The sequence below is a fragment of the Gadus chalcogrammus genome, chromosome 1 (genome assembly GCF_026213295.1).
Source record: "Gadus chalcogrammus isolate NIFS_2021 chromosome 1, NIFS_Gcha_1.0, whole genome shotgun sequence".
NCBI lineage: Eukaryota > Metazoa > Chordata > Actinopteri > Gadiformes > Gadidae > Gadus > Gadus chalcogrammus.
In genome coordinates this window covers 2,760,050-2,783,795 of record NC_079412.1, presented here as the reverse complement: position 1 = coordinate 2,783,795, position 23,746 = coordinate 2,760,050, and the positions used below count along the sequence as shown (strand labels likewise).

The 23,746-nt window shown below is 43.7% G+C and overlaps 1 protein-coding gene across 2 annotated transcripts; it reads right to left on the bottom strand.

Moving 5' to 3' along the window:
• Positions 1–3,567: 3,567 nt before the first annotated feature.
• LOC130400429 (DNA damage-regulated autophagy modulator protein 2-like) lies at positions 3,568–12,894 on the bottom strand. 2 transcript variants are annotated; one of them, XM_056605057.1, is made up of 8 exons: positions 12,761–12,894; positions 11,838–12,007; positions 11,671–11,738; positions 11,407–11,549; positions 9,230–9,407; positions 8,827–8,909; positions 8,635–8,727; positions 3,568–8,417 (listed from the first exon to the last, which is right to left on the bottom strand). In XM_056605057.1, exons 2-8 carry the CDS (start codon positions 11,966–11,968, stop codon positions 8,301–8,303), a joined length of 813 nt encoding a protein of 270 aa, XP_056461032.1. In that variant the 5' UTR covers positions 11,969–12,007; positions 12,761–12,894; the 3' UTR covers positions 3,568–8,300. The 2 variants fall into 2 exon arrangements, with proteins under 2 accessions (XP_056461032.1, XP_056461023.1); XM_056605048.1 differs by having other exon boundaries at positions 3,569–8,417; positions 11,838–12,040.
• Positions 12,895–23,746: the final 10,852 nt, after the last annotated feature.

Below are 23,746 nucleotides of genomic sequence, written 5' to 3'. Positions count from 1 at the left end.
AAATCCTTACAAAAACAATAGGGATCCAACCTGTTGGCTTGGACCCCTAAAAAGAAAAATCCTTACAAAAACAATAGGGATCCAACCTGTTGGCTTGGACCCCTAATAAAAATCCTTACAAAAACAATAGGGATCCAACCTGTTGGCTTGGACCCCTAAAAATAATAAACACTACAAAAACAATAGGGATCCAACCTGTTGGCTTGGACCCCTAATAAAAATCCTTACAAAAACAATAGGGATCCAACCTGTTGGCTTGGACCCCTAAAAATCCTTACAAAAACAATAGGGATCCAACCTGTTGGCTTGGACCCCTAATAAAAAGAACTAGAACTGCAAGCAGTTATGCAGGGGTCCAAGAAATGTGCATTTCGCCGGCACAACGCAAAGCATGTGTTCAAAACAAATGGGCACGGCGTAGGCCAAAAGATGCAGCTGACTCCAGTGAATCTGTGGATATAAAGGTTTTGACTGTGGGAGGTTCGGTGTGGGAGTTATAGCCCCAAACGCGTATTCCTTGGTATAGCGCCACCTAGTGGCCGGCGTGTCTGGATTTGGTTATCTGAGTAGCGGTGCCGTACCTGGATCTAGTCATGCAATTGGCGCGTGTGCACCATTTACGGTTTGGGCTCTGGTACCACTTCTAAGGCGTACGAAATAATAAAAATCCTTACAAAAACAATAGGGATCCAACCTGTTGGCTTGGACCCCTAAAAATCCTTACAAAAACAATAGGGATCCAACCTGTTGGCTTGGACCCCTAAAAAAACACTACAAAAACAATAGGGATCCAACCTGTTGGCTTGGACCCCTAAAAATAAACACTACAAAAACAATAGGGATCCAACCTGTTGGCTTGGACCCCTAAAAACCTTACAAAAACAATAGGGATCCAACCTGTTGGCTTGGACCCCTAACTAGAACTGCAAGCAGTTATGCAGGGGTCCAAGAAGTGTGCATTTCGCCGGCACAACGCGACAAGAAATGTGCATTTCGCCGGCACAACACGAAGCAAGTATTCAAAACGCTACCGTGAACAACATGTGGATATAAAGGTTTTGACTGTGGGAGCTTCGGTGTGGGAGTTATAGCCTAAAACGCGTTTTCAGAACATTCCATTGGCCAAATAGGAGATAGACAATGTCGTCGTTTTTTGGCGCCGCCCTGTGGCGAAATTTTCCAAAGACAATTTTCCTTTGCCAAATAACTCCCGCCCACATTAATAATTCTTGGCCATATTTTCTGTATAGACTCGGGTTTGCCCCTTGATGGTTTCCCTTGAGTTTGAAGAACATTCCTTTGGCCAATTAGAAGATATACAATTTCCTCGTTTATTGCGCCCCCTTATGGCGAAATTTCGAACGCCATTAAGGGTAGCATCGACATGTGTCAAAAATTTGGACTTGATCCGATGTCTAATTTTGGATTGTTTTGGATTTTTGATTTTCCACGTCTAATTTAGCTAATGTACCAATATTCAAAACACTACCGTTTCGTCGTCGAAGGTCTGATCAAAAAACTGTCCGATAATTTCTTTGCGCGTGCGTCTGAAGATGTCGTGTGCAAAGTTTGGTGTCGATTGGTCAAGAAATATGGGAGGAGTAGGGAAAAAGCAGTTTTGCGGTTTTCGCGATTTTGCGAAAAAAAAATTATGGACGCAAATGGGCGTGGCCTATGCCAAAAGATGCAACAGACTCCAGTGAATCTGTGTGTATAAGGTTTTGAATGTGGGAGGTTCGGTGTGGGAGTTATAGCCCCAAACGCGTCTTTCCTTGGTATAGCGCCACCTAGTGGCCGGCGTGTCTGGATTTTGTGGTCTGCGTAGTGTTCACGGACGTGGATCTAGTCATGCAATTGGCGTGTCGGCACCATTTACGGTTTGGGCTGTGGTACCACTTCTAGGGGGAAATAATAATAATAGGAAAAAACCTTACAAAAACAATAGGGATCCAACCTGTTGGCTTGGACCCCTAATAATAAAAATCCTTACAAAAACAATAGGGATCCAACCTGTTGGCTTGGACCCCTAATAAAAAAAATCCTTACAAAAACAATAGGGATCCAACCTGTTGGCTTGGACCCCTAATAAAGATCATACACATTCACTGACTGAGGATTATTCAAGGGAAAAGTACATTTCTCGCTAGAAATGTCATTAGAAACACGTTAAATGGTGAATCTGTCCTAAAATATTGCATTTAATTGCAGTTAATGCTGGGTTTTGCGTATCATATGCACGCGAAATGGACGTATCCGCCCTCCACAGTAGTTAATGCTGGGTTTTGCGTATCGTATGCACACGAAATGGTCATTTGGCGTATGTACTGCACGCATTTTGAAAGTGTCAAACCGTGCGATCTGTGCGCATATTGGTGAGACTGGAAAAGCTGTCATATTCTTAGTTATCACAGACAATTTTTAACAATAAATGTTCTGTACGGAGCTCCTTAAGGGACAATAGGGAGAAAGCTCCCGGACAGAACCTTAGATGGAAGTCGTGCTTAGTGACAAATCACGACAAATACTTCCAATTGATATGCATGAGTTTGAAAATTGTGCTTTTTGACACGAACATTTAGAAAATACATGTACCTGATCACGTTTCAATATATTAAATAACGTGACAGTGTCACCTATTTTCGTGAGCCCGGGATGCCTGGACGCCGGCCATTATCGCCCGATGAAATATTCTTCGTCATATCTATCAAACCAAACATCCTTCACATTCGCCGAACGACGATTATGAAAGTAAAATGCACATTTCTCGCTAAAAATGTTTACATAAACACTTTTAATGGTTTAACTATGCTAAAATATCATATTTTCCACCCAGGATAAAAAGTATGTCCGCCATTTTCACAGAAGAATATCCTAAAAACTATCCAATAGGAAAGATGCTCACAGCGTCTATTAGAGACGTAGTGAGGCACCCTACATTCCGTATGCAGAAGACGCCGAAGGGTACCTTTACCGTCACCGACCGAATAAAAAGGGTACCTTTCCCGTCAGTCACCGACGCTAAAGGGCCTTTGCCAACAGTCGGTATTTGACGTTCTCGGAGTGAGACTGTGTTGGTTCCCCGGTACCTCTCCGGTCCGTTTGTGTTTTGTCCTCTCCTTCAGCTTTTCAAGCTGACACCCGTTTATACACGGGTGTTTTCTTCGGGGCTGTGGTGTAGCTGTTCCAGTCAAAATGACTGGTAACAGCTCCAGTATTCAGCGTAGCACTCCCGTCGTTATAATCAGCTGCTGAGAAATGCCGACTACAGACCTGGGGTCTCATTTATAACCGTTGCGTACGCACAAAACGGGGCTGAAATTTGCGTACGTGACTTTCCACGCCAAGGTTGTGATCTATAAAAAACCGACTTGACGGGAGAATGTGCGCAGCCCCCCAAATCTACGTAATCAGAATAATTTAAGTCAACTGCGTTATTTCTCAGTTATAACTCCAGAAACATCTCCTTAGAATAGAAATAAAAATAAATCTATATATAATCCCGTCACTCCATACTGTCCACTGACGGCGCGACTGCATGGAATAAAGCATCCGTCCAACATGTGTCGATAACATAATATTTTTATGTGACACTGTAAACACATAATCAAATGTCAATTAAATCCCAAGTGTGGAAAACCAAGCCACACTCCTCATCACAATCGTTGTCCGTTACTCTTGATGTGTTCTCGGTCAGTCTACCGTAACCCTATAAATACAGAGGTGAGCGCCGTGGTAATGCTGCACCATATGGCACTTCTGGCGGACCATGCAAATGGCAGGATTCGGAGGGAGAGGGTCTTTAGGGACCATAACGATTTATTGGTAGGCTACATAAAAATATGTACCTTTAGGCCTATGTCAGACGAGTCCACTTCTTTTTTGCGTACGCACACCTGTACGCAATCTTTGCTTTATAAATCACATACTGACTATAATTGTGCGCAGCTGAATCAGCTTCACGTTCCGCCCTCTAAACGCCCCTTTTTAACCATAAATGGTCAATGCAAATGACCTCATGAATGCGATCTGCATTTAAACAGACTCAGATGCCGGTATTATGTCTTGTTGGAAACAATGGCAGAAGTACTGAGAAAATCAAAAAAGCGATATTTCACGGAGGTTGAAGTGAAGACACTTGTGGGTGAGATGGAGGCCCGAAAGGTAGTTTTGTTCGGCGGTCACGGGATTGGAATCGCCAACAACAAAAAGCAGAGTGAGTGGCAACATGTTGCTGAAGCAGTGAACTCTGTCAGTAGCACGGAGCGCACAGTCCCAGAATTAAAAAAGAAGTGGTCTGACATAGTTACATATTTTTATGTAGCCTACCAATAAATCGTTATGGTCCCTAAATACCCTCTCCCTCCGAATCCTGCATGGTCCGCCAGAAGTGCCATATGGTGCAGCATTACCACGGCGCTCACCTCTGTATTTATAGGGTTACGGTAATAAGACTGACGAGAACGCCTTGGATAATCAGTTTGTAATTACCCACGTAAAATGTTCTTGAACATTTTACTATGTGCCTATAATGCCTGATTTGTCATGAAAAGCATCAAGAGTAACGGACAACGATTGTGATGAGTGTGGCTTGGTTTTTCACACTTGGGATTTAATTGACATTTGATCATGTGTTTACAGTGTCACATAAAAATATTATGTTATTGACACATGTTGGACAGATGCTTTATTCCATGCAGTCGCGCCGTCAGTGGACAGTATGGAGTGACGGGATTAAATATAGAGAATTTTTTTATTTCTATTCTAAGGAGATATTTCTGGAGTTATAACTGAGAAATAACGCAGTGGATTTAAATTATTCTGATTAGGATTTAACGCATGATACGGGTTGAAATTAAATTGATGAAGGGCGATGATAAAACATAATCGTTCTTCTCACTGTCCGTCCACACCAGAAGCGAAATGAGCGACCAAATCGCCGGAAGTCATTCACTTTCTATGGGCAAGAGCGACCAAAGCGACCAACGCTACCAGCGGCCAAAGTTGAGCGACCAGAGCGTCAAAAAGAAGTTGAAAACTTTTTAACTTTATGCAAATGACTATTATTCGCTTCAGCGGCCAAACACTGACAGCCAATCGGAATGTAGACGCTCTTCGCTTGCGTGGATCCCAGGGAACATCGGCAGGCACTTTGGTTCCTACCTACCTTTATTCACTCACTGAACAAAATGTCGGCTGAAGTATTAATCGCGGCTGTAACTGGGCACCCGGTGTTGTACGAACCCACCCTTTTTCAGTTCAGAGATCGAAACGCCATAGTGGTTTGGATATCAAGTGATGATAAGCGGGAGTATTTATAGGCTACATATAGAACGTTCGTATTTAAGCGGGAATCATTATAATTTGCTCTACATGCCACCAATCTAACCAACCAATCGCGTGTAGCATGCTTTAAACAAAACCAAAAAAGTTTTTGAAATCGTCACATAAACAAACTAATCGACAAGACGAGGCTCACACCTCAGGCTCCGTGAATAGTGGGGAATAGAGGGATAAAAGACAAGAGATATATCCCTTGTAATTTCTCCCTCTATTCCCCACTATTCACGGAGCCCGAGGTGAATATTTTTTAATTAAATAGTCTAGATAGATAGATAGTCAAGTCTTTATTAATACCAAACAACACAAATCGTCAGGAATCCATTTAGGTGGTTCGTCCCACACAGGACAGTAGCCTACAAGACCACACAGAACAAGTCTGACTGGACATACACACAATACATCACATTAAAACTAGACACGCATTGATAGATAGATAGACAGAAAGGCCTAGATAGATATATGTTCCATTATTTGCCTTGCGGAGCCAACCAGTCCTGTGCACGTATGCAAATTAGCCATGTGCGCTAATGTCTATTTGTTTTGAATGCGACGAATGAGTGCAGATCATGATTTGCAGATCCAGATCAGTGAAACATATTTTAACTACTACAGCACGCAGGGTTTTTTGTTCTCGGTTGTAATTAGCCAACATTTTAGGATTTTTTGTATATTGGGGGGAATCACTGTCCTACTTGTTGTCGAAGCACTTTATCGAACATGCAAAACCGTCTCGGCAATATGGCCAAGGTGTATGGGAGAGTTCACTATTTGATATGGCTGTCTGTATGGCCTACTAAACGCATACGGCTCCTTTAAATGCGTCTGCATAATTGAATTGTACGTCATGAGCGACTTGAGCGACCAAAGCGAACAGAAAAATTCGCAGCGAAACTTTGTGAGCGACCAAAGCGTCTTTGACGCTATGGTCGCTCCTGGTGTGGACGTACAGTCACTCTGCAATTCTTCGGTCTGACTTCAGTTCACCACCACACAGTCTGTGTCGCCAATTCTCCTTTTCCTCCAAACCATGCGTACGCATGGGTCAGAGTTTGCTTAGGGCTGCGCACATTTTCCCGTCAAGTTGGTTTTTTATAGATCACAACCTTGGCGTGAAAAGTCACGTACGCAACTTTCAGCCCCGTTTTGTGCGTACGCAACGGTTATAAATGAGACCCCAGTGTACTCCCCATTCTGAATTACGAAATTAATTCCTTCATCCCGTCTGATCGCCCTGACCCACTGTTGTATTGGGTATTAGTCGGGAAGTCGTGGAAATGTAAATAGTTTTTTTTGTTTTGAATTGGCGCATAGAGGTACACAACCGAAGCTTTTGTTTTTTGACTGCGCCATCGTCAAATATCATGGACTACTCGACCGGAAGTCCCTTTACCCGGTGAAGGCAAAATCGAACGCCGAACCAGGAAGTTGTGAGATAGGCCGGACGGAAAGATAGCGCCGCGGCGCAGCACGCCGCTCCTGGGACTAAATATTTAGACGTCACCCACACAAAACATATGTGTAATCCAAGGCCTTTAATGACTGGGATCAGAAAATAATTACTTTCTCTCCATTGACTCCCATTAATTTTTTTCGGTCTCATAGGTCCCATGAGCAATGGCGACTTACGAGCTCTACTCAGGCCCCCAGGATAGGCGCATACTTCCGCAATCCACCAGTGCTCAGAAGCCAAGCCTGGTTTTGCAGCTGTTTAAGCTGGCTGTGGACAGGGGTCCGTCATTTCAGGCGGCCCAGAAGTAGATATCGCCGTCCACTCCAATACAAGTGGGGAACAGGATTGTGTCTCCTCAAAAAATGTCTGGATATCAATCAAAGGCTCATAATTACCTTCATGCCATGTCCTAAAAAAATGTACGTTTTTTCTTTTCAAAACATCACCTCAAGCGTTTTATTAGCCGTTATCTCGCTGGGGAAGAGGGGTGTGCAGCTGAAAGGAGTCCTCGTGAAACAAATGGCATCCGAGATGGCCTAGTTCAGTGCTCCGTTAACGTGTCCGATTTTTGGACTGGTTAATCTGCTGCTCAATAACTCTCACGGTCCTCTGCTTGCGATCATTGTGATTCATCATGTATTGATCCATTTATTCAAAAGATCCAAAGACAAAGAAGCGGTGCATTACGGTATCAGTTCTATATTTCTGCATCCGGTACGTCACGGACTAGGTCACGTGTCCTGGCCACATACCGCGGAAGCAAATCGCTCCTGTATGTTACCCTGCGCCACTGAGCAGTTTGCATAGGAATGAATGGGCGGCCATTTTCCAGTCTGTGGTCCATCCTTTATTATGTCCATGGCTCTATTGCGCCCTGGCCGTCTGAGTATGCTACACGGAGGATCAGTGGTACAACAAAGGTTGCCTAATCACAATGCGGAAAAGAGTACAGAAGTATCGGAAAACTTTGAAAATTACCTAAGTGTATTAGTGTAGCCTCCCAACAGGCTAAAGTCCCTCTGCCAAGCGAAGTCAAAGTGGCTAAAGGAGAGCAAATGCTAAACCAGGGAACTGCCCTTAGACGCACAAGGATGAATTAAACAAATTCATCCTTATAATTAAAGGAATTAAACAATCGGATATACAGATATCTCAGTATATGTCTTTAAGTTATAAAAAACTGCCTTTTGAAATATTTTCTGAAAAAAATTAATATTGAATTGGGTAGCCTACCCCAAAGTTCTGGGCCAGCAGCCCAATGCTTCCATCAAAACATATATGAAAGTCATTCACAAGATTTTAATAGTCAAAGTACATCTTTATATTTACACCCATTGTGTAGTAACATTTAGCAAACATCAAAATAAATGTAGATGCACTTTGTAACACAACGCTAAAGTCTATATTTCAATATAAAAACAAGGCAATCTGGTTAATGCCATGGGGCGGTAAACATTGTAATGTTCAAATAATGCTTTATATTCCAAGAAAAGTTACAATTAAAAGTATCTCAAATACTTCCTGCCAATAGTGCTGAGGCCTCTGAATGGTTTGCTGACGAGGCTTCTTGGAGAGAGTCATACAGATGATAACTCTGTAGATCCGTCTCTGCCCGCAAATTTATTTTCTAAAAAGGAAAAAGGGTTAGTTTTTATTGTTTGCCTTAAGAGGTTTAATGACAAGGTCATCTATGATTTTCTATAACGGATGAATAAATGACTTGGAATTGACACAACCTTTAAATCATTCTGTGAGGCAAATCGTTGCTTTTTCAATCTTTTTGTCAGGTGATGAAGAATGGCTGACTCATGACCATCTTGATAAAAGGGGTGTTGGGGGGTTACCTGGAAGTCTCTGATGTAGGTTAAAAAGAAGCTGACGAAGGCAAAAGCAAGGGACCATTCAGAGATTGTGCTGATGATGTGTGCAGTATAGCCCTGAAAGACATCAGTCATATTAGCACAGAATCAGAGAACATATTACAGTGCGGGCGACTAAAGGGTCAGTTTATGGATGTCTGATGCAGAATGACTGACCGTCTCCCCTGGGATCCAGTGTAGTTTGTGAGCTACATCAACTCCAGGCAAACTGCTGTACATGATAACAGATGAAACAAACACTGCAAGTGTAACGTCAAGGAACACAACGGGATTCACAGGATTTAGCAAAGCAATAATAAATACAGCATCACTTGCACCATTCAATATTATCCTTGCATTATCGAGGATCCAATACACTTGAGGCCAATACATTCTGATCAATGAAAGCAATGGCTTTCTGCTCACTCTATTGTCAGTGAAACAAATACAAGTGGAAATATTGGAGAGGCTGACGTTGAGTCAACTCAACGTTTCTTTGGTTTGTCTCTCTTGACAAAATCCTTGGTACATAAACCATTGCCGATCAATTTAAAGAGTTCAATGCAGAATTAAAGGATACTGATGATGATACTGGTTATGGACCACACTCCTATGCTGAGACGGACTGTGAAGATGGTCTTGCTGTGCACGTGAGGCTGCATGTGGTAGGAGAGCAGAGTCTGGCTCAAGATGTACAGAGCCCCCACCCCGAAGGTCATCACAGCCCCCATGATGTGCATGAAGAACAGCGTGGTTTTCTGAAACAAAGACAGTTTACATTTAGAGCATTACAATTCTGCACATTTCAGAACAAAAAAATAGTTGAATACTTGCAGAGAAAAATATGAGGGGTAAACTTGACTAATTTTGATGAAATTCACTGTTTCACAAAATACATCACGTCAAGGTGTTTCCCGGCTCAGAATGGGCCTTCGGGGATGACTGGGTACAACATTAAGCATGATGGCTGATACACGCTCATCTCTTCTGAATGTAAAAACATCACCACATCCCATGGCCGTTTAACAGCAGGCCATTTTTATCAGCAGGCTACACTGTGTCAGGCTGCTATGAGGTCACGACGCTTACCTAGCTGCCGCAGCGATCGACATCCCCACCCTACCATAAGGGTACTCTCGGCGCTGGAAACATGAGCCGTAACTGAGCTGGGCAAAACCGCACCTTCACTTCTGGGCCAAGGTCTTGCTGTGCCGAAGCACTCCCGCCGATGGAAACGCGCCGTAAGACTGACTTCAATAGGCGCTTCGTTGGAAACTTCGGCCGCTTTTCCACCGACAGTACCAGCTCAACTCGCCACAACTTAGCGTGGCATGACTTGGTTTGCTTCCAGGCACGTCGTGTTTCCATCTAGAATAGTACTTCAACTTGCGTGGATCGCATAGCATGCATGTGCGAAATTGCGCATGCTTATCCACGAAACACATAAAGACAGGGCTACACACAGGAGCGTCTCCACCTCTGTCACGGTCCACGGCGTGTTCTTGCACACTGATCCTTTGTTTAATAATCAAGCTGATACTTGTATTAAAAGATGTGCTTTCTTGGGTCACATCATGCATGCATCATGTAAGAATTGTAAACTGTATGACTTTAGTGCCCTCGTAGTTAATTATCTTGAATGCGATATCTTACGTTGTGGGTCGCCTATAAAATGTAACATCGCTTTCTGTGACAAGTTGCTCATCTTGTGATGATATGCTATAAACACTGCAATAAACTATAAACCCTCTTTTCATCAGAAGAAGAATCTTGCATATCGCTTTCTGTGATAAGCTGCTCGGACATCGTGCTTGTCCAGTGGCGTCAGTGTGCATTCACACTACATGCGTCCGTCGACGGGTCTCATTGACTTTTGATTGGCTTCAGGCTGCGTCTATAAAGACTAGTCCCCTATACGTCAGACAAGGCCTCGGTCATCCGACGACGGACGCATGTAGTGTTAATGCGGAGTCACTCTCTGGCCAATCAGTGGCCAGCAGCCTGTTTACATCACACAAAAGTACCAGATCAGCTCTCTTGGAACCTCAACAGAGTTAAGGCTAAAAATGCTGGCGATGGAAACACAAAAAAAAGGTGTGCTGATTCGAGGCAAGTTGAAATGGTACTGTCAGTGGAAATGGGGCATACTAGTTCGACAAAGTACTGCCATCTGCTGGCCAAAATATCACATTGCACCCAAAATACATTTAAGCTGAGAGGATTGTATTTGATCTTTCTCAATTCACTCTCGTTGGCGGTCGGGATTTAAAAATCCATCAGTGGGTGGGAGTGATTACCGCACGTTGATGCACCAGTGGTCACCATAGTTACTGTGGTGTTGTTCTGCTAGTCTGCTCGGGCAGAGCCGTCTAATCTTGATTAGATGATTGAAAATGGTTTACTCGGTCACACCTCCAGAGCTGTCACAATTATAAGTATAACTTGTGGGACCAGGGGACAACTCATTAATATACTAATGTGCAAATACAGATAATTTTCTTGTGGTAGGGATGAGGACCCCACTCCCAACCACTCTTGTGGTATACCACCGTCATACCCTACAGTCGGCCGAAGAGTATGAAAAAAAAAAAAAACCATTGCTAACAAAAGATTTTTTTTATCCTTATAATAACTGCATCAAATGGGTCCGAAACACGAGCATCTATAGAACAATACAACAACTAGTTTGATTTTAATGGCACTGCGTGCTGATTTTCACCAGTTTGCAGCCATGTTATACGCACAACTAGCAGTTACCTGAAAGTTTGCAACAACACACATGCCAGAGGAGCTGATGGAGCCCAGGACCAGGCCCAGCTTGTTCAGTTTGTGGAGGGACCTCTCCTCCGGGCCCAGGAGAGCCTGCACCTGCTTGTAGCGGACGTACGTGTTCGCCAAGCCTGCAGTCACAGAAATAACCAATGTCACTTCCTCTTGAGAACTGTATGACACAATTAAGTTCAGTACATTTAATGCACTTTTTTGTTGACAGATAATGGAAGTAGCAGTGCTAGTCATTACCTAGGAATGCAGACACATCCAGCATCAGTCCAAACAAGCACCTTTCAGGAGCGACCGTTCCAGTGTCACTGTCATACACAAGAAAGATGTCACACACACACACACACACACACACACACACACACACACACACACACACACACACACACACACACACACACACTGACCTAATGTAGGGCACGAGAGGATCCACATGTCTCAAGGTCACAGCTGTGATATATGCAAAGATGAAGGTGGCTGCGGTCCATGTTACCAGAGCAACGGGCAGGACGCTGAGGCCCTGCTGGATCCACCACATGGCCGTCTGGAGTCACAGGACACCTTGATCGGGGTTCAACTTAAAGCAGTCGGGCTAATGAAATTTCAGCACCTTCAGGGTTGGAGTAAAGTCGTATATACATGCATTTGAAAGGCATGCATGTAGACATTCATACACAAACATAGATATACCAACGCATATTATGTCAATACAGGGGATAAAAGGTAAAGTCACGCAATAGTTACATTAGTATTAGCCACATTTTGACCCAACATAATCATATAATGGCTTTCTGGTTTACATAGAGATACAATTGGAAACAATGAGGAAGGAAGTAAACAAAGTTATCGCGTTCAACTCAACGATATGGGGCTTGGTCGTTCTGTGCTAGTCAAAGACGATACAACCTGAAATAATCGACTAGTGATTAGAAATCACTGATCATATGATAATTAAACCATCCACTTGGTCTGGTGCAGAGGAGAGAGCAAAGCCCGTCTGATCTGAGAGATGTATCAAGGTGGACAGAGACTAATATCTCTAAAAATAAATGTACGTACCCAGAATAACACGAACAATTTGCTGATAAATACGAAAGCCAGTAAGGTATATATCGTGTTGAGTCGCTAAGAGGATAGAAAAAGAAGGAAACAAAACTCCAGGCTCGTGTTGGTTTCTCTTCCCTAAAGCCTCACGAGACGCTCTGTTAGATCAGACTTAATGAACAAACCTCATTAACCTCCGCTTACCTCAAAACAACTTTTCTCTTAGGTTTCATCGAACATACGGTTCTAAGTAACGCAGTACAGCCCTAATTAACTTATACCTTACCCGCAGAGTCCTGCCATCTGGTCAGAATAGTGAACAAAACTTCATGCCCTGGCAACCTGTCCTCACATCCACCTTATGTCTTTTGTGTTTGTTTTACACTTCTGATTTGTTCCTCTTTTCAGCTTCTTCTTCCTCTTCTTTTAATTTCCGGCAGTCTGTATGCCTTTGCGGCACATTGCTGCCACCCACAGGACAAAAAATAAATACACACACAAACAACCAAAATATATATATATATATATATATATATATATATATATATATATATATATATATATATATATATATATATATATATATATTTCAAACGCAATCAGTCCATCCTATTTCCGTAGGAATAATCCAGTGGCCGTTCAATCCAGGACAGTTTTTATAGTCACAGGCTGATTCTCAACAGGATTTAGAAGGCTCTTTAGTGTAACCGGTGTTGTGCCCAGGCTTTCCACTGCTGCATACAGATGTTCCCTCTGTCGAGTGAGTCCAGTACATTCCATCAGGATATGTTTTACTGTTTGCTGTTTATACACACTCCACATAGTCCATTTTCATGTTTCCCAAGTTTTTGTAAGTCCCATGCGAGTCGGCAATGCCCCAGCCTCAGTCTGGTCATCATGACTGTATGCCTCCTTTCCTTTCCCAAAAAACACTAGCTCTTTGTGACTCTACTCTGCAAGCTGTAGTAATGCCTCCCCTTCTTTTCCTTATCCCACTCTTCCTGCCACACAGCCATGATGTTCTTTTTGATGATTGACCTACACCCCAGCCTCACTTTAACATCCACATCTTCCCTTCTTAAAGCCCTTTTTTCTGCCCCATCAGCTAGCTCATTCCCCTCTATCCCCACATGAGCTGGGATCCACATGAACCCCACTGACTCTCCCGCCTGCTCAATCCTGTACATCAGGGTAAGAAGCTCCACCATGAGGTCCAACCTGGCTCCAAGCCCTCCCTCCCTCAATGTCATCAGCACTGAAGCAGAGTCAGAGCATATCACAACTGGCCCTGGCCTGACCTCCTCCACCCACTGCATAGCCCAGACTATTGCAATGAGCTCTGTGTTGTAAACTGAAACCCCCTCAGACAGTCGCCTATATTTGACAACATCCAAATCTGGGATGCAAAAAGCAAACCCAGACTTCCCAGTCCTTGGGTCTTGAGCCCGATCAGTGTATATTTGTATGTACTGTCCCCATTTGTTATTTAGCCTTTCCTTTACAATGCCCCCAAATGTTGCAGTTCTCTCATGAGCTAACAAACTTATATCTATCTCTGGCACTGGTAGAATCCATTGTGGTATAGTTGGCCAGTGCACCACAGGGGCCAACCCCTCCTCCCCAAACGCCATCCTTCCCATTTCCTCATTGACTTTAAAATGAAACATTCCCTTTCACTCTTGCTCCTCCCCACTCCCATGCATCTTCCAAAGACAGCTCCCCCACATTCTGCCCTTGATGTCCCCTTTATTTACAGATATACTGCATTGCCAGCTTAGACCTTCTGATACCCAATGGGGTCTCCCCCATTTCCACAAGTAAGGCTGCAATTGGGGTGGAATGGAAGGCCCCACAGACGACTCTCAGTGCCTCTGCCTGAGCTACATCTTGTCACTTGAGAATTGTTTTTGCTGCCGTCCCGTAACACCTAATCATACAAACATTCACACACCAATGGCGTGTCCTTGCAATGCGACAGCCAGATCGTCGGGAGCAGTTAGGGGGAGCTATCTAGCTCAGGGACACCCCGACACTCATTCAACAGTGTTCACAAACTAAAGAGTCAGTAAAGTTGACCCTACTCGGGTCATGGTAACAAGATCTTGTTCTGCACAATATAATAACGGACCGTAAGTGGTGCAGAGTACAGGTAATGTCTTACTTCAGTGGCAACACTCATTTTCTCTCTTTTTTTGTCCTTTGATTTTGTCCTTTGACACTGTGGATCTGGTATTGAGGTATAATTTGTTAAGGTTGAGGTCTGACGTCCTGCAGACCTCTGTCGTCATTCCGGTGCTGGTCTACACGGAAGTCTCATCCTCCCTTCTTCGTGTGTTCCTCATCGCTATGTGGATGAACATGTTGCCCATTGTTGCTCCCAAGCGGAGAAAAACTATATTGCAGTATTAACAAACTATTGAGCCGATTCCCCAAGTGTTTTTTTTTATTGAAATTAGAAATAGCTCATGACAAGCCATTTCAAATGTTTAACCATGGAGAAAAGTGTTGTGCCGTTTGTCTCTGCACGAGAGTAGTGGACTTTCTGATGGTGAAATGATCCAGCGGTTCTCCCCTGAAGACCCCGCCCTGGGTGGGAGGCCCACTGATGACCATGCCCTGGACGGGGTGAGGCCCACTGATGACTAGGCCCACTAAGAGAGATGCTGGAGTTTGGTGGCTGTATTTTTATTTATCTTCCTCAACTACACTTTTTCTTCTGGTTTCTGCACAGTTGGTTTGGATGCCGTGATTCGCAAACACACATTATAATCAGGCTTGAATAACATTATTATTGTATCAATAAAGAGCTACTGTATGAAATAATAACATTCACAAATCCTGTTCCCTCAACCTGACCACAGACACCACGTTGTGCCTATTGCACAAGAAGGTAAACCTTGATGAGCGTCCTAATCCCATAAACCTCGCTGACAGAAAACAGTGGTGCCGGATCGACACAGGAGAAAACCGAGGCAGGCCATTGAAGTTGTTTCTCTTGTATTGTTAAATTTTTCGTGTAAATGTCACTCTTTATTAACCAAGACCAAATCTTTGCACATCAAGTTCATCTTCTCGAGCACAAACTAAGGGTAAGTAGGCCTTATTAGATTTGAACGTGTAAATGAATTACTTATTAACATTATAGACCTAATCTATTCCATTTTTTTGTAGCTTTCATTGACCAACATTCCATAGCAATTCAACCCTCTTCCTCTATCAGTTCATAACCTAAAGAGGTGAGAAGCTAATGTCAACTGGTTTTTGTCAGAGTAAAGAGGAGCGTATTCTGGAGCTCGAGACAGAAAAGGCAATTCTTCATTTGAGGCTTGCTGAGGTAAGATCAAAAAGTATTCTATCCTATTCTATGATATACCTTTTCGATTATAAGGCCTATTCTATTCTAGTATATGAATATTCTAATGTCATTCTATATGGTTGCATCATATTATAAGCCTGGTCTATTCCATCCAATCCTACAATTGTCATGTGTGAATGAGTTTTCTGTGAGAAATATATGATAGATGGAAGTACATAGGCTACTTTCAGTACATCTTTATTCTTTAATTTAGTTTAGAGTCCTCAACTTAATGTGCAATCATATTTTTTTGTTGGGTACAATCATCCGTGAATTATAAGGTAGTGATGTCTAGTAAGAATCAACAGTCTAAAGAGGGAGGGCACTATGGCAACTGAGTAACAAGACTTTTATTTTATGCACATCAAATTTTCCCATCGAAACCTTACAATCTCTCTCTCTCTCTCTCTCTCTCTCTCTCTCTCTCTCTCTCTCTCTCTCTCTCTCTCTCTCTCTCTCTCTCTCTCTCACCCAGTTGGCTCTGGGGAAGCTCCTTGCTGAAGTCCAGGTACACAATTAACTGGAATAAATGCTGTTATTCCACCTGTCCACCTAAAATCAAGATGGGGCAAGACTCATCCTCTGTCAATGTGGTTGTGCGCGACAGGCTTCAAAACGATTGAAATTATTTTTCAATCGTTCCGCTCCGAACGGAACTGGTATATTTAACGTTTTCGTTCTTGCGTTCCGCCACCAACATATCGTTCCTGAACCGGTTCGGAACGTAAAATAGCGTTCATTCTTAACGTTCCGGCAGTGTTATTGGGCCTAGTCTATTTTTGTGGTAGATAAAAGGGTGACCAGATGTGTCGCTTTGTGCGGGACAGTCCCGCATTTCCATTACTTGGTACACGTCCCGCAAATTGGGACGTTGTCCCGCATTGTTATTAGGGCTGGCCTGAATCATTCGAATATTCAAATACTCGTTGGTAAAATTAGTATTCAAAGCGTAAATCAGTATTCTGAGCTTCGTTGTTTCACGTACGTGACGTTACCAGAGCGAGGGAGGCAAACTATAAGCGACACCAAGCAGAGAAGCGGGAGAGGTAGAGGAAATTCGAGAGAGGTGGAGATATCTTGTTTCCCTTTACTTTATAACAACATTAGCGGGATCTCGGGAGGAAAATAAATTCTTAGTGAAATGCTAACCTTAGCTTAGTTGTTTGTTTACGTTCGCTGTACAGCGCCGCGCCACTCAACTGTGACTGGCCTGCTGCAGAGCTTGAGCGTCTTGCGAATACCCAGTCAATATATTGGATATAATATGGACACATAAGACAATCAATATTCGGTATTTGTTATGGATTTATTGTACAAATTCCCTGAAAAGATGCACGTTCCAGAATGAATTGAAAAGCTCCCGCAAGGGCTGAGATTGCAGAGGACAGCTGATTTGGTACGGAACAACAGCTGTTCGCTTCCACGGGGAAATCTAAGTAACTCCAACTTACTTAGGCCTACTAATTAACGTTCAAAAGCTATTAAATCTTCAACAAAATATGCAGATACTGTCAAAATCGGTTCCAGGGAGTATATAGGGAATGTTAATGTTGTTTTTGATGGTGTGTTTTTCTGGAATGAGTATTCGAATATTGGCTCGGAAAAACCAACGAGTATTCGAAGCCTGAAAAATGGCATTCGGGCGAGCCCTAATTGTTACTGACAGTCAGACTCGATTTCGCCTCGAAATCGCCTCTCGCCAGGGGGGTGGTGGGAATTTGTGACAACTGAGCTTAGCGGGCGGCGAAGTGAACCCGGCAACTGAAAATATTTTACTTTTTCACGAAATAGGCTATGCTTTTGTGAATATAGCTATATAGAGAACGAAAAAAAACGTTATTAACCGGTTTTGGGGATTTCAGAATAACGTTTCTGTTCCGGAACAGTTGAAGACCATTTGGTTTTCGTTTCCGTTTCCGTTCCTCTTAAAATTCCGTTCGTTTTCGGTTTTCGTTTTCGTTCCTTGAACCGGTTCGGAGCCCCTGCGTCCATGCTCCCATTTATAAGGCCTCCGTATAAATCAGATGAACACACAGCCACTGCAGGCCTATATCTTATCTCCGTGTGTACTCCATGCAGAATTTGAAGCAGGTCTTTGAAGTGAGATCTTTGCAGTGTATGCAAACGGCGTGGCCGAGCTGGAGGGCCAGAGCAAGCAGATCCTGGAGAAGCTGGACGGGGCCAGGGCACTGAACGGTTGCCATGGAGATGACCTGCAGAGTGAGTAACCCTAACCTCACAGACTCAGTGGACGGAAGTGCTGATGCACTCAGGAGCTCCTGGTTTCCAATCCTGTTGTGTTCTTTCCTGTTTGTGGAAGTTGTTGTTGTCTAGGTATTTTAACTAAAACAGGTGAGGTGCTGTGTCTCCTCACAAGGCAGTGGATCTTGCACTTCATATGTCGTTCATTATTCTGGGATTGTGTCAAAGTATATTACTGTTACTTTAGCGGGCCAATCATAAACATTTCACATCACTTATCATGATCAACTGTCAACATTATCCACTATTTCCCCCTATCAACCTTTATCTTGCTTTGTTTGACCTTTCCTGTCTCTCCTTCCCTCTATCACTCCCCCTCAGCCTGTCTGTCTGTCTTTGTCCCTCTAATCTAAAGTTACCTACCGTATAGGCAATGCACTGCTGCGGCTTAGGCTGCCGTGGTGATAAGCCCCCAAATTACCCTTAGCCATACCTTACTGGCTTCCTCAAGGTTGACGTTTCTATTGTGTGGAGTTGTATGCTGCTCCCACAGTAGCTGATGGTCAGGGTGGTAGGGGGGCTCTGTGGATTCACAATGCTCAGGCACAAACATCTGGAGTTTCGTCTCGGTTATTCATGCTCGGTTCTGATGCTGAGCATAGCTCTCGCTATGAGATCATTCAGATCAGGATAAGACAATGGGTCAAATAGGGGACAGGATAGGGGTGTTACCACCCAGCTGGAGGTTTCTGGATTCAGTCCTCACTGTGTCAACTGTAGGCATCCCTCAGCCAACTTGGATAAAAGGCTGTGGTCAATAATACTAACGTCACTATTGTGTCTAATTAATCCATTTCAGAAATGAAGGATAGTTTCAGTCTCCTACTTGGGTCTATGTGCTAAAAGGTTCAACAGGGAAGGACTAGACGCAGTGCTATGGTATAACTTTGACTGGCAAATGGAGAAATCTGCCTTCTTAATGAGTCTGGCAACGTGCTGCTACTCTTCTCTTACCTTGGATTAGAAGCGTTATGTCTTGAATATGTGGGCCTTTTTATAAGAACACCGTCCGCCCCGTTTGTGCCGTCAGGTTTGCAATCCCACATGGCGGCTCTGGAGCGCGACCTGGTGGAGGAGAAGGAGAGGTGCAGGGCCGAGAAGCAGAGGAGGAGAGAGATCCACAACACCCTGGTGGTGAGAGCTGAGATCACTCTTTGGTTCTCCACGATGTGTTCCAACTGTCTTTTAAACAAAGGCTTGGGAGGAGCTGTGTTACGTTTGCATTAACATTCAGGGCATTCAGCAGACGCTTTTATCCAAAGCGACTTACAATACATACATTTATCAGAAGATAGATAAGCAACAATATATTGCTTCCTTACGGTGCAGTAAGGATGTTCATAGAATCAAGTGCCAAGCACTAACAATCCCTAGGTTAACCCATTCCCTGTAAACAACAAAGATAGGTAGGATAAGATACGATACGACTACACGAGTACTGTAACCAAGTACAAAACATAGTAAGTGTGTTCATTAAGTGCCAGGACGTACAACATACAATAAGTGCGTAAGAGGGAGGTTGTGAGGTAAGGGGGTTGGCTATGCACAAGGGAGTCTTGAGTCTTTTCCGTGTTTGTGTGTCTAACTGTCTGTTCTTCAACCTCCAGGAGCTGAGGGGGAACATCAGGGTTCACTGTAGGGTGCGTCCTGTCATCATCACATTTCCCTCTTGGCGCATTTAATGGCCTTGGGGTGCTCATGCTAGCACTCTGTCTAGCACTCGCTGAAGTTCGCTTTTATTCATCATCGTCCTCCTAATCTGTTGGGCGTCTATCCCCAGAGTCCTTTCTGTCTTATTCCAAACTGTCTTGGACGCTCTGCGATCGAAGAGCACCTGTTTTTCCAATGCCGAGTTATCCATGCGGCAGACATGGCCCATATACTTCACTTGTTGGGTGAAACAGAAGTCACGTATTGGACACGTCTTGGTAATTTGACGCAATCTTGTGTCCTGTGCTTCCATTGGACCAGGTCCAGTCCTGCTCATCCCCATCAGGGTGAGGTCTCCCCTCAAAGCAAAACAAGCATGTTATTGGCCAACTGAGGACAACAAAAGCTTTTTTCATCCTCACGTTTTCTATTTCTCTCAGGGTGATCTCGTCAGAGGAGGTCATTCATGTCAGCGAGGTGAGTTTCAAAGCAGATGAACAGATTTTCAGATTGTTTCATTTTTGCAATTTCATTGTCCAGTCTCATGTAATATTCTTCAGCTAATTATTTTTTCATTTGACATTTATCAAGGACACTGTGTTGGTGAACTGCAGTCCAGTCATCAACAAGGTGTTTGAATTTGAGAGGTAAAGCACAAAATGGAACTGCCTGTTGTCTTTACATTTCTGTATATATATTCATGTTTCTGGATACATCTTGTTCTCTCTGGACAGAGTGCATGGACCGGAGGACTCCCAGAACGTAGTGTTTGAGGAGGTGAAGCCTCTCCTCACATCCCTACTGGATGGGTGAGGCGTGTTTCCATATGTGTGTGTCTGTGTGTGTGCATCTGTGTGTGCGCCTGCTCATGTGCGTTTGTATGTGTGTGTGGGGGTATGTGTGTGCCTGCTCGCGTGCGGGTGTGTGTGTGATAGATTCAGGTCCTTATTTAATCCATAGTCGTCCTGCAGGTATAATGTGTGTATAATGGAAAAACCCACACCATGATGGGCTCCCAGGGGCCCCCCGGGTCCCCTCAGCCAGGGGCCCCCCAGTGTGTCTCCTCCCCCGGGGACCAGCAGGGCATCATCCCATTCAGGTGAGACACCCAGGCCTCAGCTCTCCAGCTCCAGCTTGTTTCCTACAACACATTCCCATCATATGTACGCCTCCTTTTTGCATCACTATTGGACAGACAATACCATATCTTTGGGGTGATCTTATTATTAAAAAATACATTATATTATGCTAGAGAAGCTGCTCCTGTGACCTGACCCCGGATAAACGGTTTTGAAGATGAGCATGAGGACATTTTATCATTTGAAAATATATATTTAATCAGTTTTTAATATACCGTAATTTTCGGACGATAAGCCGCGCCTTTTTCGAGGAAGGCCGAGCTCTCTGAGTGGCCAAAGACGTGCGTCGCGACGTAGGTTGCATTGGTCGCGACGTAGGTCGCATTGGTCGCGACGTAGGTCGCATTGGTCGCGACGTAGGTCGCTCGTCTGGCTGCTTCCAGTCGCTGTGGTCGCTGGCTGGCTTGATCGCTCAAAAGCTATGGGTGGTCGTTTATCAGTTAATTTGCATGTTAAGGTAACTTAACGTTTTTTTTGCGACAGTTGAAGTACTAGAAAGCCATGCTCTCTGGCGAAAGCTTCCTACAGCTCTTTATTGCAAATATTATTTTTATATTTTTATATTGAAGTGGGCCTACAGTTTAAAATGATAATCGTTGGTCTATCAGTGTCAATATAATATATTAGTTCTAATTTGGGGCGGATTCCAATAATGTATTTTCTATCTTAACATTGACGGCTCCACCATCAACCCCTCCACCAAAATCCGTAACCTTGGAGTTATAATATATATATTTATATAAAAATAATAATGTATTTTATATATTATATATAGCCTTTTTGTTTTGTTAAATGTCATTAAGCCTAATAAGGTATGTTATGCACAAAGTTCTTCGTTATAGAGTGATATAGGTTAATATAAGTGCATGATGTGGAAGAATTTGTCACAGTGGTACAAGCGGTAGTGACGCCTGGTTAGTAATCAAGAAGGTGGTTGTTCGATTCTCTCCGGGGTCAGATACATTTCTGCTCTTTCAGTCAAACTTACTGACGCAATCGGCCTCTTTCATTTGAACATTTTTGTATGATTTAGTACGATGGTATGATAATTATACGACGTAATGACGGGCTGCGACGCCTGGCTGATATCGGCTGGCTGGCTGCGACGACAGTCCAGCCACGGCTGGCCGCTGTCTGCCGCTGGCCGCTGGCTGCGGCTGGCAGCTGGCTCTGGCAGGCTGACCGACTAGGTCGCGACCATAAAAGCGTCGCGACCCTTTTGGCGGCAAATAGGTCGCAACCAACCAGAGGTATGGCTGAATGAGCAACCTGTGGCAGCCAGCCATTGTCACCATAAAATTGCTACCATAACAAAAAGCCTATATGTTATCAGTTAACATCTCATTGAACAGAATAAATACACTTGCGTCAGTATAATAAAAACGTACATACAATAATATATAGGCTTATTGGTCTATCCATCTATATTTAAGTAATACAGTGATGTGTACAAATTTATATTGATTATATTGTATAGCCTATTGATCTGTTAAATGTCAAAGACTATTAAAATATCCTATGAAGAAAGTTATAGTGTATTATACAACGGGGGACCTAAATCCAGCGATCTGATTGGTTCCCAACTGTTGTATAATGAGCGTATACATAACTGCTATGACGCCCGATCATTTTGTGAAAGTTTGCATATCACTCCGCGCCTGGAAGTAGAAACAGTTACAAAGTAAAACATATGTTGGATGATGGAGAGCGTGTAAATGTTGTTACTCCGGGAGTGAGCAAGGCGATGGAGAGACTAACGAAAGCTTAGGCACACGCCGAGTGAACTGCTCCATAGGATAAATTGCCGGCGAACCGCTCTATCGGAGCCTTCTCTCGGAGGGACGCTAAAGTGTGTTGCATAGCGACCGTCGATGCATAGCGGCAGCCAGGAGGGACTACTTTTTTGTATTCTTTAATTAAACGGCTATTTTGACTTTCTTGGTTTCTTTTTAAATGTAGTGTGTCTATGACTTTCGTTTCGCCATAATAGTAACCGTTGTATAAAAGCAATAGATCACTTCAGTCAGTGGCATGTGCTCATTATACCACTGTGAAGGGGGTCGCCGGCCCTCCGCAGCGCGTCGGGCCGGACAACGCCCCTTAACAGTGGTATAATGAGCACATACCACAGCCTGGCGTGATCTATTGCTTAAATATATATATATTTAAATCGTCAAATGAGTTCCTGCGCCTGTCGTCATAGTTGCTGGTCACGTGCCTAAAAACGATAGGCGTAGCCATTTTGGCAGTAATCGCGTCAGTTATCTGGCAGGCACTGACTGGCTGTCACGGTGACACAGTGACACTTGACAGGATGGTTGACAACTGTTGTGCACCAGGTTGCCGAAACAGACGAGGGAAGAAGAAGGGATGTTCATTTTATCGCATCCCAAAAGATGCAGCGAGGAGGGAAATGTGGTTAAGTGCTATTAAAAGAGCCAGGAGCCAACAGAACAACAGTGAAAGGTGGGACCCGCCGTTGTGGCACCCGATTTGGTTCCCCCCCAGTTCCTGTTCCCCCTTACGCTGATTTACCGATGAGCCGTGCGTAGTTGCTATGTTACCGTACGTACTTGAGGAAGAAAAGCAAGTCAAAAACAGCTGGATGTACGGAAAGCGAAGTGGGACAAACCTCACACCAGGCTGTGCGGCAGTAGTCTACTAGTCTGCTACGTTGATTTTAGCGTCACAACACAACTATAACACACAGGCATTATTCATGAAGGTGTTTGTAAGACCATTCATTGTCAATCTTTGCAAAGGAATACGATTCAAGGACAAAAAAAGGGGAAACCATCTCCATCAATAATGTATTTATTATGGCTGGACAAAGATTACAAGTTTTAATCCCATCGTTTGGTGAGAC

Coding starts and splice junctions, on each gene's coding strand:
- LOC130400429 (XM_056605057.1), bottom strand. CDS start 11,968: ATGTGGTGGATCCAGCAGGGCCTCAGCGTCCTGCCCGTTGCTCTGGTA. Junction 11,550..11,670: donor GGATGTGTCTGCATTCCTAG/GTAATGACTAGC, acceptor CTGTGACTGCAG/GCTTGGCGAACACGTACGTC. Junction 8,728..8,826: donor ACTGGATCCCAGGGGAGACG/GTCAGTCATTCT, acceptor GATGTCTTTCAG/GGCTATACTGCACACATCAT.